The sequence below is a fragment of the Palaemon carinicauda genome, chromosome 38, assembly GCF_036898095.1.
Source record: "Palaemon carinicauda isolate YSFRI2023 chromosome 38, ASM3689809v2, whole genome shotgun sequence".
NCBI lineage: Eukaryota > Metazoa > Arthropoda > Malacostraca > Decapoda > Palaemonidae > Palaemon > Palaemon carinicauda.
Genome location: NC_090762.1, coordinates 27,047,220 through 27,063,588, shown reverse-complemented (window position 1 = coordinate 27,063,588; position 16,369 = coordinate 27,047,220). Strand labels below are relative to the sequence as shown.

General features: G+C 35.2%; 1 protein-coding gene across 1 annotated transcript in view; it reads left to right on the top strand.

The window, feature by feature from the left end:
- The window catches only part of LOC137630499 (serine protease filzig-like), a 92,136-nt gene that overhangs the window by 30,519 nt on the left and 45,248 nt on the right, over nucleotides 1-16,369 (top strand). Inside the window, exons 2-3 of the mRNA XM_068361998.1 lie at nucleotides 11,422-11,620; nucleotides 14,847-14,911. Of these exons, the coding sequence (XP_068218099.1) occupies nucleotides 11,592-11,620; nucleotides 14,847-14,911 (94 nt within the window). The 5' untranslated portion in view covers nucleotides 11,422-11,591. The remainder of the gene's footprint in view (nucleotides 1-11,421; nucleotides 11,621-14,846; nucleotides 14,912-16,369) is intronic.

The window sequence follows — 16,369 nt, the reverse complement described above, 5'->3', positions numbered from 1 at the left end:
TGAAGACACAGGGTCACGTGTTCACTGCCTCCTCTCTCTGTATGCACATTTTCACGTCCCCTAAAAACTTCTACAAATGCATTTCATGCAAACACAGGGTCACTTGTTCACTATGCACATTTTCATTTCACGTCCCATTAAAACTTCAACAGATGCATTTTTTTTTAAGACACAGGGTCACGTGTTCACTGCCTCCTCTCTCTGTATGCACATTTTCACGTCCCCTAAAAACTTCTACAAATGCATTTCGTGCAAACACAGGATCAATTGTTCACTATGCGCATTTTCGCTACCCATAAAAACTTCAACAGATGCATTTTTTTAAGACACAGGGTCACGTGTTCACTGTCTCCTCTCTCTATACGCACATTTTCACGTCCCATAAAAACTTCAACAAATGTATTTCATTTAGACACAGTGTCACTTGTTCACTGCCTCCTCTCTCTATAAGCACATTTTCACGTCCCATGAAAACTTCAATAGAAATATTTCTTGAAGACACAGGGTCAGGTGTTCACTGCCTCCTCTCTCTATAAGCACATTTTCACGTCCCATGAAAACTTCAACAGAAGTATTTCTTGAAGACACAGGGTCACGTGTTCACTGCCTCCTCTCTCTATAAGCATATTTTCACGTCCAATGAAAACTTCAACAGAAGTATTTCTTGAAGACACAGGGTCACGTGTTCACTGCCTCCTCTCTCTATAAGCACATTTTCACGTCCCATGAAAACTTCAACAGAAGTATTTCTTGAAGACACAGGGTCACGTGTTCACTGCCTCCTCTCTCTATATGCACATTTTCACGTCCCATGAAAACTTCAATAAATGCATTCCATGCAGACACAGGGTCACTTGTTCACTGCCTCCTCTCTCTATAAGCACATTTTCACGTCCCATGAAAACTTCAACAGAAGTATTTCTTGAAGACACAGGGTCACGTGTTCACTGCCTCCTCTCTCTATAAGCACATTTTCACGTCCCATGAAAACTTCAACAGAAGTATTTCTTGAAGACACAGGGTCACGTGTTCACTGCCTCCTCTCTCTATAAGCACATTTTCACGTCCAATGAAAACTTCAACTGAAGTATTTCTTGAAGACACAGGGTCACGTGTTCACTGCCTCCTCTCTCTATATGCACATTTTCACGTCCCATGAAAACTTCAATAAATGCATTCCATGCAGACACAGGGTCACGTGTTCACTGCCTCCTCTCTCTATATGCACATTTTCACGTTCCATAAAAACTTCAACAGATGCATTTCTTGAAGACACAGGGTCATTTGTTCACTGCCTCCTCTCTCTATATGCACATTTTCACGTCCCATAAAAACTTCAACAGAAGTATTTCTTGAAGACACAGGGTCACGTGCTCACTACCTCCTTGCTCTATATGCACATTTTCACGTCCCATGAAAACTTCAACAGAAGTATTTCTTGAAGACACAGGGTCACATGTTCGCTGCCTCCTCTCTCTATAAGCACATTTTCACGTCCCAGAAAAACTTCAACAAAAGTATTTCTTGAAGACACAGGGTCACGTGTTCACTGCCTCCTCTCTATATAAGCACATTTTCACGTCCCAGAAAAACTTCAACAAAAGCATTTCTTGAAGACACAGGGTCACGTGTTCACTGCCTCCTCTCTATAAAAGCACATTTTCACGTCCCAGAAAAACTTCAACAAAAGTATTTCTTGAAGACACAGGGTCACGTGTTCACTGCCTCCTCTCTATAAAAGCACATTTTCACGTCCCAGAAAAACTTCAACAAAAGTATTTTTTGAAGACACAGGGTCACGTGTTCACTGCCTCCTCTCTATATAAGCACATTTTCACGTCCCAGAAAAACTTCAACAAATGCATTTTTTGAAGACACAGAGTCACGTGTTGACTGCCTCCTCTCTATGTAAGCACATTTTCACGTCCAATGAAAACTTCAACAGAAGTATTTCTTGAAGACACAGGGTCACGTGTTCACTGCCTCCTCTCTCTATATGCACATTTTCACGTCCCATGAAAACTTCAATAAATGCATTCCATGCAGACACAGGGTCACGTGTTCACTGCCTCCTCTCTCTATATGCACATTTTCACGTTCCATAAAAACTTCAACAGATGCATTTCTTGAAGACACAGGGTCATTTGTTCACTGCCTCCTCTCTCTATATGCACATTTTCACGTCCCATAAAAACTTCAACAGAAGTATTTCTTGAAGACACAGGGTCACGTGCTCACTACCTCCTTGCTCTATATGCACATTTTCACGTTCCATAAAAACTTCAACAGATGCATTTCTTGAAGACACAGGGTCATTTGTTCACTGCCTCCTCTCTCTATAAGCACATTTTCACGTCCCATGAAAACTTCAACAGAAGTATTTCTTGAAGACACAGGGTCACATGTTCGCTGCCTCCTCTCTCTATAAGCACATTTTCACGTCCCAGAAAAACTTCAACAAAAGTATTTCTTGAAGACACAGGGTCACGTGTTCACTGCCTCCTCTCTCTATATGCACATTTTCACGTCCCATAAAAACTTCAACAGAAGTATTTCTTGAAGACACAGGGTCACATGTTCGCTGCCTCCTCTCTCTATAAGCACATTTTCACGTCCCAGAAAAACTTCAACAAAAGTATTTTTTGAAGACACAGGGTCACGTGTTCACTGCCTCCTCTCTATATAAGCACATTTTCACGTCCCAGAAAAACTTCAACAAAAGTATTTTTTGAAGACACAGGGTCACGTGTTCACTGCCTCCTCTCTATATAAGCACATTTTCACGTCCCAGAAAAACTTCAACAAAAGTATTTTTTGAAGACACAGGGTCACGTGTTCACTGCCTCCTCTCTATATAAGCACATTTTCACGTCCCAGAAAAACTTCAACAAAAGTATTTTTTGAAGACACAGGGTCACGTGTTCACTGCCTCCTCTCTATATAAGCACATTTTCACATCCCATAAAAATTTCAACATAAGTATTTTTTGAAGACACAGGGTCACGTGTTCACTGCCACCTCTCTATATAAGCACATTTTCACGTCCCAGAAAAACTTCAACAAAAGTATTTTTTGAAGACACAGGGTCACGTGTTCACTGCCTCCTCTCTATATAAGCACATTTTCACATCCCATAAAAATTTCAACATAAGTATTTTTTGAAGACACAGGGTCACGTGTTCACTGCCACCTCTCTATATAAGCACATTTTCACATGCCATAAAAACTTCAACAAAAGCATTTCTTGAAGACACAGGGTCACGTGTTCACTGCCTCCTCTCTATATAAGCACATTTTCACATCCCATAAAAATTTCAACATAAGTATTTTTTGAAGACACAGGGTCACGTGTTCACTGCCACCTCTCTATATAAGCACATTTTCACATGCCATAAAAACTTCAACAAAAGCATTTCTTGAAGACACAGGGTCACGTGTTCACTGCCTCCTCTCTATATAAGCACATTTTCACATGCCATAAAAACTTCAACAGAAGTATTTCTTGAAGACACAGGGTCACGTGTTCACTGCCTCCTCTCTATATAAGCACATTTTCACGTCCCAGAAAAACTTCAACAGAAGCATTTCTTGAAGACACAGGGTCACGTGTTCACTGCCTCCTCTCTATATAAGCACATTTTCACGTCCCAGAAAAACTTCAACAAAAGTATTTTTTGAAGACACAGGGTCACGTGTTCACTGCCTCCTCTCTATATAAGCACATTTTCACGTCCCAGAAAAACTTCAACAGAAGCATTTCTTGAAGACACAGGGTCACGTGTTCACTGCCTCCTCTCTATATAAGCACATTTTCACGTCCCAGAAAAACTTCAACAAAAGTATTTTTTGAAGACACAGGGTCACGTGTTCACTGCCTCCTCTCTATATAAGCACATTTTCACGTCCCAGAAAAACTTCAACAGAAGCATTTCTTGAAGACACAGGGTCACGTGTTCACTGCCTCCTCTCTATATAAGCACATTTTCACGTCCCAGAAAAACTTCAACAAAAGCATTTCTTGAAGACACAGGGTCACGTGTTCACTGCCTCCTCTCTATATAAGCACATTTTCACGTCCCAGAAAAACTTCAACAAAAGCATTTTTTGAAGACACAGGGTCACGTGTTCACTGCCTCCTCTCTATATAAGCACATTTTCACGTCCCAGAAAAACTTCAACAAAAGTATTTTTTGAAGACACAGGGTCACGTGTTCACTGCCTCCTCTCTATATAAGCACATTTTCACGTCCCAGAAAAACTTCAACAAAAGTATTTTTTGAAGACACAGGGTCACGTGTTCACTGCCTCCTCTCTATATAAGCACATTTTCACATCCCAGAAAAAGTTCAACAGAAGTATTTTTTGAAGACACAGGGTCACGTGTTCACTGCCTCCTCTCTCTATATGCACATTTTCACATCCCATAAAAACTTCAACAAAAGCATTTTTTGAAGACACAGGGTCACGTGTTTACTGCCTCCTCTCTATATAAGCACATTTTCACATCCCATAAAAACTTCAACAAAAGTATTTTTTGAAGACACAGGGTCATTTGTTCACTGCCTCCTCTCTATATAAGCACATTTTCACATCCCATAAAAACTTCAACAGAAGTATTTTTTGAAGACACAGGGTCACGTGTTCACTCCCCCCCCTCTCTCTATATGCACATTTTCATGTCCCATAAAAACTTCACCAGATGGAATTCTTGAAGACACAGGGTCACGTGTTCACTGCCTCCTCTCTCTATACGCACATTTTCACGTTCCAGAAAAACTTCAACAAAAGCATTTCTTGTAGACACAGGGTCACGTGTTCACTGCCTCCTCTCTCTATACGCACATTTTCACGTTCCAGAAAAACTTCAACAAAAGCATTTCTTGTAGACACAGGGTCACGTGTTCACTGCCTTCTCTCTATATAAGCACATTTTCACATCCCATAAAAATTTCAACATAAGTATTTTTTGAAGACACAGGGTCACGTGTTCACTGCCTTCTCTCTATATAAGCACATTTTCACATGCCATAAAAACTTCAACAGAAGTATTTCTTGAAGACACAGGGTCACGTGTTCACTCCCCCCTTTCTCTATATGCACATTTTCATGTCCCATAAAAACTTCACTAGATGGAATTCTTGTAGACATAGGGTCATGTGTTCACTGCCTCCTCTCTCTATACGCACATTTTCACGTCCCATTAAAACTTGAACATATGTACTTCTTGAAGACACAGGGTCACGTGTTCACTGCCTTTTCTCTCTGTACGCACATTTTCACGTCCCAGGAAAACTTCAACAAATGCATTTCATGTAGACAGAGGGTCACGTGTTCAATGCCTCCTCTCTCTATATGCACATTTTCACGTCCCATAAAAACTTCAACAAATGCATTTCATGCAGACACATGATCATGTGTTCACTGCTTCCTCTCTCTATGTGCACATTTTCACGTCTCATGAAAACTCCAACAGAAGCATTTCTTGAAGACACAAGGTCACGTGTTCACTGTGAGACATCCTTCAGGTCCCGGCTAAAAAGGGTGTGTTCCTGGGGGTGAATTAAAGTGTCGGTTAGCGAGCAAGTTTAGCATTCAGTTATTTGCATGGATGAAATATTACTGAATACAAGAATGTGTTTCATTGCAGTTTACGACTGGCCTTGCCAGGTGGCTCATGCATCTTATGAAACTAGACACCTTGAAAGCAGTTTTTTCTTGTCGTTTTTTCCCCCTTTTTTCTCATTTAGCATACTCCACCCTCCTCTTTTATCGAGGTTTTGGACCGGCTTGAGTAAATGAATTCCCATGGCTTAGATGTTGCTACGAACCACCTAAGATTTGAATGGACTTATGTATTTCTTCTTGAATTCTAAGACTCTATGGAGCCTCCTCGTGAATGCACTAAAACGTATGTTGTGCGGATACTGAGACCTGACGTACAAGATTGAACAGCCAAATTATGATCTAAATTGAGGTAGGAGTTACTTTATTTTGACTTTATTATGTCGTAATGGAAATGACGCGATTTGGATAACTCACGTAAAAACATATTTTTGGAAATATACGATCTTTTCATCACGGGTAGACATCCAGACTAGTAACAAGAGAGTAAATTTGAGGAGAGATAAGTATCCAATTTTTCTGGCAATGATTTTATATATATATATATATATATATATATATATATATATATATATATATATATATATATATATATATATATATATATATATATATATATATATATATATATATACTGAAAAGGGGTTACGTTTGTACTGCTTCACTTCGGCGGCCTTCGGTCGTCTCTTAACGCCTTTTTTTTCACATTTGATGCATCTATTTTTGTGTGATAGCGAACCATGAAATCTGAATTAAACATATTGCATGAAATTTTACTATATATTTCATGCAACGTATCTCCTTTGGGTAAGAGTATTAACCAAAACTATATTTCACCTCTAGACATGCACGTGTTGATAGATGTAGATATTTTTTTTAGATCTTCGCTGAAATGCTTGAGGCAATCACAACGAGACTATTCGTCTTGAATAAAAGCCAGATTCCTTTGGGTAGAATATAGTGCATTTGAGAATAATCACAGATACAGAATAGTGACTATTTCAGTATCTTGAATCACAGTGATCCTTGTGAATATAGTCTGAATTTCATTTATTACATCTACGATTATTTTTGCATCAGTTTGGAAAATGATTTGAATCATCTGTTTAAAAGGAAAAAAACAAGAAAGAGATTTTACTAGTATAAACCTTGTCGATGAAGAGTCAAGCGTAGTGCAGCAAAGGTCGCTGCACTCAAATGTCTCCATTTATGGACATGGTGCGGTCAAGTTTTAATTTTTTCTTCCACATGTTCCTTCCTATTACCACCTTTTTTTTCGTCCATTTTTACCGGTTTTTATCGAACTTCATGCATGAATCTTCGGTCAGTGTGATGGAAAAAGGTCATTATATTAGACATTGTTACGTAATACTTGAAGTGAGCGATGTTTTCGTACAGCAAAAAATTACTCCAGATAAAGTTTATCTAAAGTACTTTTATTTTATCAGTCCTTGTAGCCCTTATGGTAATTGGATATAAGGTCTTGTTTTTTGTCGTAAGATTAAAGCTTAGTACTAAGCAGTGAAAGAAAGTTTCCTTATTGCCTCGCGTGCAGAAATCTGGACTTGTCTTGCATTTTTATGAGCTGAGAGAGAGAGAGAGAGAGAGAGAGAGAGAGAGAGAGAGAGAGAGAGAGAGAGAGAGAGAGAGGGGTGTTCATGAGATACTGATAATTCATGATTTTTTTGTTTTCGTTTATGTTTTTCTTTGCTTTTTTTCTTTTGGTGTGACTTCAATGCGCATCATCGTTTGGGTCCTGCTTCCTTCTCCCTTTCCTCCTCCTCCTCCTCCTCCTTCTTCTTCTTCTTCTTCTTCAATGCAAGACACACCATTTACGTTAATCTTACGTACGTTGTCACCCCGCTACCCGAGGTATACTCCTTCAGAGCTTACGACCCCTCAAAGGAATACAAGCATTCGAGTCCTATTATGATAGTGGCCACATGAATAAATCCCACTTGAATTATGCGACATCGGCACCGCCTTATTCGCCGGTATAGATTAGCTGGGAGATACTGAAGTATATCCCACAAGGGCACTTGAGGACTACAGAAGCAAGAAGGGAATTCCAAAGCGATGGGTAAATTCCATTATTACTTATGGTCTATTCCCTGTTCCTTACGGCCTGCTGCAGGAGCAGTGCTTTGCTGGCATAAGGCCAGCTTAATCTCCGACAATATCATTAACGCTAGTGATATGAGTTCATTCTTTTTTCTTAAGGTGGCTCTATCAGTTTTTGTATTGGGTCTACCAGTTGAGGACCACTGTGGACTGTGTATATTAATTTCTTCACGACGAAGCACGAAGAACCTTTCTTATCAAGGTATTGTAGCGATAGGCTGAGTTACCATTATATACTGAGGCAGCTCAGGCTGAAGGTTAAAAGGCCATTCATGAATAACAGAGGCAAGGGACAGTGACAATGCCCTTGCTGACTATATATATATATATATATATATATATATATATATATATATATATATATATATATATATATATTTATATATTTATATATTTATGGTCAGTACCCATCCTGCCTCTCCACCCAAGCTAGAACCAGGGAGGGTCAGGCAATGGCGGCTGATACTTCAGCAGGTAGACCTATAGGCTCCCCCAAACCCCCTCCTTAGCTCACAAGGATGGTGAGGTTGCATACACTACAAGGAACTATCGAGTTTGAGCGACTTGAACCCCAGTCCGGCAGATCGCCAGGCAGGGACGTTACTATTTGGCTACCACAATCATTTTACCCCCTCGATTTTGATCAGAAAATCATTGTTTACATGGTATAAATTACTCCATAAGGAGTTTATCTAGAGTACTTTGACGCTGTTACTGTTTTTAGAATGATATATTGTTAAATCTCATCATTTATTTATTTCCTTATTTCCTTTCCTCACTGGGCCATTTTTCCCTATTGGCGTATAGCATCTTGCTTTTTCAACTAGGGTTGTAGCTTGGCTAGTAATAACAATAATAATAATAGTAATAATAATAATAATAATAATAACGCTGAATGTAAGGGAATTAGAGTAGATTTTTTTTTTTGGGGGGGGGGTGAAGTAATTGATTCATTTTTGCATAGATGGAAATTCATTGGAATCCATTAAAGTAGATATGATTATTAAAGGTTGAAAGTGGATTGAGCAAAAGCGATTCCAAAAGCCATATTTTTGATTCCTGATAATTCGTATATGTTACGAACAGAGACTTTTCCGTCATTCCAGATTTGTAAGATATAATATTTCATTTTTCATTTAATCTCATTTCAAGAATTATCTTTCGTGTATTTCTTGTGAAGAAAACATCTTGAAATTCATTTTAGGAATCTTTAAAATGTCTTTATCTTGAATGAGTCAGGATTCCTTACCTTTGAAAGAATGTGTCATTTTGTTTGCCTTGATTAAGGTAAATGCTCTAAGCACATATCCCTCATAATGATTTTCAATTTGGATTCATAAATCTTTTGACAAAAAACCTCATTGTTGGTGTGAGATATTCACTCTTCCAAGCATCGTACGCTGTTAAAAAAAAAAAAAAAAAAAAAAAAAAAACCGTAATTTTAATCGGAAATTCTCCGTAAAAATGTAGTTCTCAGCCGTATTTCAGTAAAATACTTCCGACCGTAATTTTACTCTACTTTGTTATTATCCTTAACGTGAAAATGTCCGTTTTTAAAATGCCTTATGGCTGGCAATATTTATTCCAGGATTTTTACCGTTTTTATGGCAATTTTTCAACAGTGTATATTTGTTTTCCTGCAATGTACAAAGTGATACATGTGATCAAGTTTCTGATAGCTGAAATACCGAGTTTTGGAGCACTCATTCATTTCTGCCGAGTAAATTTTATTCCGGCGTAAATATAGTTAGTTGGGACAGGCGTAAACTATCTTATTACTCGTCAAATCTATTTTCATCATTGGGGAAATGTTTATTTTGGTCTGAAATACGATAATATGAAGCTCGTCTTACGATTTATAAAATATTGTATTTCGATGCCTGGACTGAAGTCGCTTCGGAAGTAAGCATAGGGTCTAGACTTAGTCTTAGGGTAAGTTAAGAATGCAGGAGTCTGAAATATCCCACAGGTAGGTAAGCGGGTAAGGATACGTCTCCTAGGTTAGGTTAGGTAAAGAAACCTTAGTTTAGGTGGTGTTCTTGTGGTTTTTTTTTCCCTTTTAAATTTTTTTTTCTTATTAAAAATAACTTTTGGAATTTCACATCCGATCTGTCCCAACGAGCTGCGAAAGGTTCCTTTTCTTCTTCATTAGGGTTGTGGTGGCCGATATGGTAACGTCCCTGTCGAGTCCCGCTCAAACTCGGTAGTTCCTTTGGTTGCTGCAACCTCACCATCCTTGTGAGCTAATGATGGGTGGGGGAGGTTTAGGGGAGCCTACAGGTCTATCTGCTGAGACACCAGCAGCCATTGCCTGGCCCTTTTTGGTCCAAGCTTGGGTGCTGATTATATGTATATATGACCAGTCTCCAGGGCGTTTTCCTGTCCCTTACCTCTGCCATTCCTGAACGACCTTTAAACCTTTAAAAGCGTAGCTAATTTTAGCATCAGAACGCTAAGTGATTTCACAACGGTATGTCTTTGAGCGAACATACTTTAGCTTTGTGATTTAAGAAATTCTGTTAATGTAGAAAAGGTGTCCTTAACTGTTATGTTAATTTAGTTTTGCTTATTTTCCTCATTTTGTCACTAATGCCAAAGTTAATGTAGGTTAATTACGCCTTGACTAAATTTTTTAAAATTTCGCTTCGAATTAAACTGCAGTATATAGACTGTATATATATATATATATATATATATATATATATATATATATATATATACATACTGTATATATATACATATATATACATATATATATATATATATATATATATATATATATATATATATATATACTGTATATATATAATTTACATATATATATACATACTGTATATATACAGTGTATATATATATGTATATATACAGTATATGTATATATATATATCCATATATATATATACAATATATATATATATATATATATATATATATATATATATATATATATGTATATATATGTATGTATACACACATCTTTTTTTATGAAATGGTTTGTGTATCGCCATGACCAACAAAGCTGTACTAGTCAGGGCCACCCACTGTAGGTTACTTCGTTGTGAACGATCAGACAAAAATCTCCCACCCTCGCTAATCCACATTTGGCTAGCATGGTGATGAAAACTAGTCTAACCACAGACATAACTAAGGACATGTCTGAGGCCTTTTTCCTGCAGTGGACTAAAAACGGTTGCATTTTTTGTTGTTGATGTTGTTGTTGTTGTTCTTGGTATATATACACACACATATATATATATATATATATATATATATATATATATATATATATATATATATATACTGTATATATATATATATATATATATATATATATATATATATATTTATATATATATATATATATATATATATATATATATATATATATATAAATATATACTGCATACACACACACACACACACACACACATATATATATATATATATATATATATACTGCATACATATATATTCATATATATATGTATATATATATATATACTGGATATATATACTGTATATATATATATATATATATATATATATATATATATATATATATATATATATATATATATGTGTGTGTGTGTGTGTATTTGTGTATGTGTATGTGTGTGTGTTTTTAATGATTATATTTAGTAACTTTTCAGTGTTTATAAATTTCCACATTTCTTCCAGATCTGAAGAGAAATCCCCTTCTCTACATCAATTCTGAGCGTAAGAAAATGCAGTGAACGAACTGACGCCATCGTGATCAATAGTGGTGGGAGATTTTACCACTGCATTTCGTCCCGTGTCAGATAGCATCATCCATTTCAGCTCTATTATCGACTGGCAAGTTAATCAAGATGGGTTCGCTGGTACCGTTTCTTTTATTGTAAGTAAATTCCGAGATTTTTTTTTTTTTTTATTTCTGTAACATGCTTTTCTCTTCCATGTAATTATTATTCATATATATCATGTAAATGTTGTATGTCTTCCTCTAAAGACTGTTTTTGTGAGATTAAATAATTTTTTCTTTATGACGATAAAGCAATTTAACATAGTCAAATATTTTTACCAAGGTAGATCAAGTCTTTTGATCCATCAAATAAATAAGTGATATATAATTTAATCAAAACTATCATTACTAGTAAGATGAGGAAACAAGTATATAACAAAAAGAAATTACAAATAGCAGTCTTAGTTAAGGTGTCATAATATGCTATGTCTTGACAACCGCACAGCCATTTGATTAGGTGGACTGAATCTTTATTTTTTTAATTTTTTTTTTTCGTATAGGTGTTAACAAACAAATACTGAAAGAAGTCTGCAATCAGTTGAAGAATTACAGCATACATATTGATCATTTGTCTAAGTTGGCCGGGTCACCAGCCACCTGTTGAGATACTACCGTTAGAGAATTATGGGGTCCTTTGACTGGCCAGACAGCACAACATTGGATCATTCTTTCTGTTTATGGTTCATTTTCCCTTTGCCTACACACGCACCGAATAGTCTGGCCTATTCTTTACATATTCTCCTCTTTATTAATAAACCTGGCAACACTGATTAATTTTTCTTCACCCAAGGGGTTAACTACTACACTGTAATTGTTCAGTGGCTACTTTCCTCTTGGTAAAGGTAGAAGAGACTCTTTAGCTACGGTAAGCAGCTCTTGTAGGAGAAGGACACTCCAAAATCAAACCATTGTTCTCAAGTCTTGGGTAGCGCCATATCCTCTGTACCATGGTCTTCCACTTTCTTGGGTTAGAGTTCTCTTGCTTGAGGGTACAATCGGGCACACTATTCTATCTTATTTCTCTTCCTCTTGTTTTGTTAAAGTTTTTATAGTTTATATAGGAGATATTTATTCTAATGTTGTTATTGTTCTTAAAATGTTTTATTTTCCCTTGTTTCCTTTTCTGACTGGGCTATTTTCCCTGTTGGTGACCCTGGGCTTATAGCATCCTGCTTTTCCAACTAGGGTTGTAGGTTAGCAAATAATAATAATAATATTATTATTAATAATAATAATAATAATAATAATAATAATAATAATAATTTTAAAGATAAATATTGGGAAAGAATTTAGGAAACCGGAGATTTTAATGAAGATACAAGTAGTGATCTTTCTTCTGATGCATTGAATGGACTCTTGAAAGTGAACTATTGAATGACTAAAAGGCTAATCGAAAGACTAGCAGTGCAAAAAAAACTTGCACCATACCTTAACGGCTGGGTACAAGCGGCATCGAGTCAAAAGGGCGCTGAAAACCTCATGAAATATCGATATAGATTTGATGAATTGCAACCTAACTCATGAGAGCATTGTGCCTTGCGTGAATTTAATTGGATTATTATTATTATTATTATTATTATTATTATTATTATTATTATTATTATTATTATTATTATTATTATTATTACTTGCTAAGCTACAACCCTAGTTGGAAAAGCAGGATGCTATAAGCCCAGGGAACCCAATAGGGAAAATAGCCCTGTGAGGAAAGGAAACAAGGAAAAATGAAATTTTTAAGAAGAGGAACAGCATTAAAATAAATATCCTACATAAACTATAAAATCTTTAACAAAACGAGAGGAAGAGAAACAATACAGAACAGCGTGTACGAGTGTACCCTCAAGCAAGAGAACTCTACCCCAAGACAGTGGAAGACCATGGCAGAGGCTATGGCACTACCCAAGACAATGGTTTGATTTTGGAGTGTCCTTCTCCTAGAGGAACTGCTTACCATAGCTAAAGAGTCTCTTCTACTCTTAACAAGATTAAAGTGGCCACTGAACAATTACAGTGCAGTAGTTAATCCCCTTGGCTGAAGAAGAATTATTTGGTAATCCCAGGGTTGTCAGGGGTATGAGGACAGAGGAGAATAAGTAAAGAACAGGCCAGGCTATTCGCTGTATGTGTATGTATGCAAGGGAAAATGAACCGTAGCCAGAGAGAAGGATCCAATGTAGTATTGTCTGGCCAGTCAAAAGATCCCAAAACTCTCTAGCGGTAGTATCTCAACGGGTGGCTGGTGCCCCGGCCAACCTAAAATCTACAACGAGTCACAGGAAATCTTACTAGTGTTTTCAATGGAGGTTAATAGCGTCAAATAAAGACATTTCTTTTCTAATATCTTTTGAAGACTACTGATAGTGGCAGCCACTTGGTAGGGCAGCTAAAATGCCAACTGAATATTCATACATATTTACTTTGTATTGAATTTATTTGTCTATTTAATTTCAGTTATCTGTCATGCATAATTAGCTGTATGAATAAACACGAATTCTAATTGTTACTTCACCCACAAACAACCAATTAATTTCTTAAAGTTTTTAATTGCCACAACATAAGAATCTTACCCAACGTTAACGGCCATGAACCTAGCTGTTTTACATAAGGATTACATGGTTACTAATTATACTTAATCGATAATGAGGGTCAATAGACATTAACATGGTACCCCTCCTGCATATTTAATTAAGTGCACGATGAAATTACTAACGTAGAAAACTCCACCACCGGATCTGTCTATATGATTAAACCGTAATTTTAATCGGAAATTCTCCGTAAAAATATACTGCTCTCAGACGTATTTCAGTAGAACACAGACGACATTAATTTTTACCTTATTTTGTTATTATGTTTTAGGGGTTGGTGACTGTAATATTACTTCTTTATTTCAATATATCCTTTTTTAAAACGGTCAATTTCTACCAACATTTATTCCATGATTTTTACCGTTTTTATAACAGATTTTTAACAGTGTACCTCAAAACTACACGACAGATTTTGACGAAAATTTCACCGCAGATAAATCTTAGGCCACGGACGACTCCATTAAGTTTTGGAGAGGATCCGGATGTGGATTCTATTTCCAGATTGGCATTTTTCGCCATTTCAAAGATAATGTTAAAACAAATTGTCGGGTTTTGAGGAAATTTCCACCACATGAACGACTCATTAACCTTTTGCTCTTGTTTGATAAGTAAAATTGTCATTATTTCAAGTTATCCTAAGATTATAGAAACTTGCTTCTCACTTAACTTACGAGTCAATTCATTAGTTATTAATTGAATATAGAAAATTACCTCATTGGATTTATTTTATTGAACAGATGCACTGTGATAGCCGGAGTCCTCGCCGACAGTTCGGAAGAGGAGACACCTAGAAGAGGAAGACGTAAGTTCATATTATTGCTTTGAGTGACAATATATCACGAATCAGATGATGTTTGAAGTAACTTGTTTATAGAATGCTGTTAGATTAGTCCTGAATGTTAAAATCATCAGCCTTAAGCTGTGTTATGTGATGTCAAAATAAATGTGAACGTGACTTTTTAAGATGATTAGGATAGCCACAAACTCTACGGGAATAACACATACAGTTTCATCTGTTTGTAGCTGTTTGTGTTTAATGTATCTGAGATCTTGCCTTAACACTAAATATTCCTTGAGTAATAATAATAATAATAATAATAATAATAATAATAATAATAATAATAATAATAATAATAATAATAATAATAATGGTCATTGTAATAACTAGCATGATAACAGACATGATGATGATAACAGCACAAAAACTGATTGTGTTTTGTTCATCTATTTATGTTTGAAGAATTTTCTTCTCCATTTACAAACTGTGCAAAACAAAAAACCTATATTTTCTATATATCTGCTATAGGCTATATCTTATAAGCTCATTGTCTAGCCTGTGCATTAAAACAATAATAAAAATAATGTTAATAAATATTAGTTATCAGAGCAAAGGAATCGTATGTTACAAAACCCATCTCTTTATTTATTATTATTATTATTATTATTATTATTATTATTATTATTATTATTATTATTATTATTATTATTATTATTTGCTAAGCTAAGACCTTATTATTATTATTATTATTATTATTATTATTATTATTATTATTATTATTATCTGCTAAGCTACAACCCTAGTTGGAAAAGCAGTTATTATTATTATTATTATTATTATTATTATTATTATTATTATTATTATTATTATTATTATTACTATTATTATTATTTGCTAAGCTACAACCCTAGTTGGAAAAGCAGTTATTATTATTATTATTATTATTATTATTGTTATTATTATTATTATTATTATTATTATTATTATTATTATTATTATTATTATTATTATTTGCTAAGCTACAAGCCTAGTTGGAAAAGCAGTTATTATTATTATTATTATTATTATTATTATTATTATTATTATTATTATTATTATTATTATTATTTGCTAAGCTACAACCCTAGCTGCAAAAGCAGTTATTATTATCATTATAATAATAATAATAATAATAATAATAATAATTATTATTATTATTATTATTATTATTATTATTTGCTAAGCTACAACCCTAGTTGGAAAAGCTGGTACTATCATTATTATTATTATTATTATTATTATTGTTATTATTATTATTATTTGCTAAGCTACAACCCTAGTTGGAAAAGCAGGTATTATTATTATTATTATTATTATTATTATTATTATTATTATTTGCTAAGCTACAACCCTAGTTGGAAAAGCAGGACGCTCTAAGCCTAAGGGCTCCAACAGGGAAAATAGCCCAATGAGGAAATAAAATTAGGAAAAACTACGAGAGAA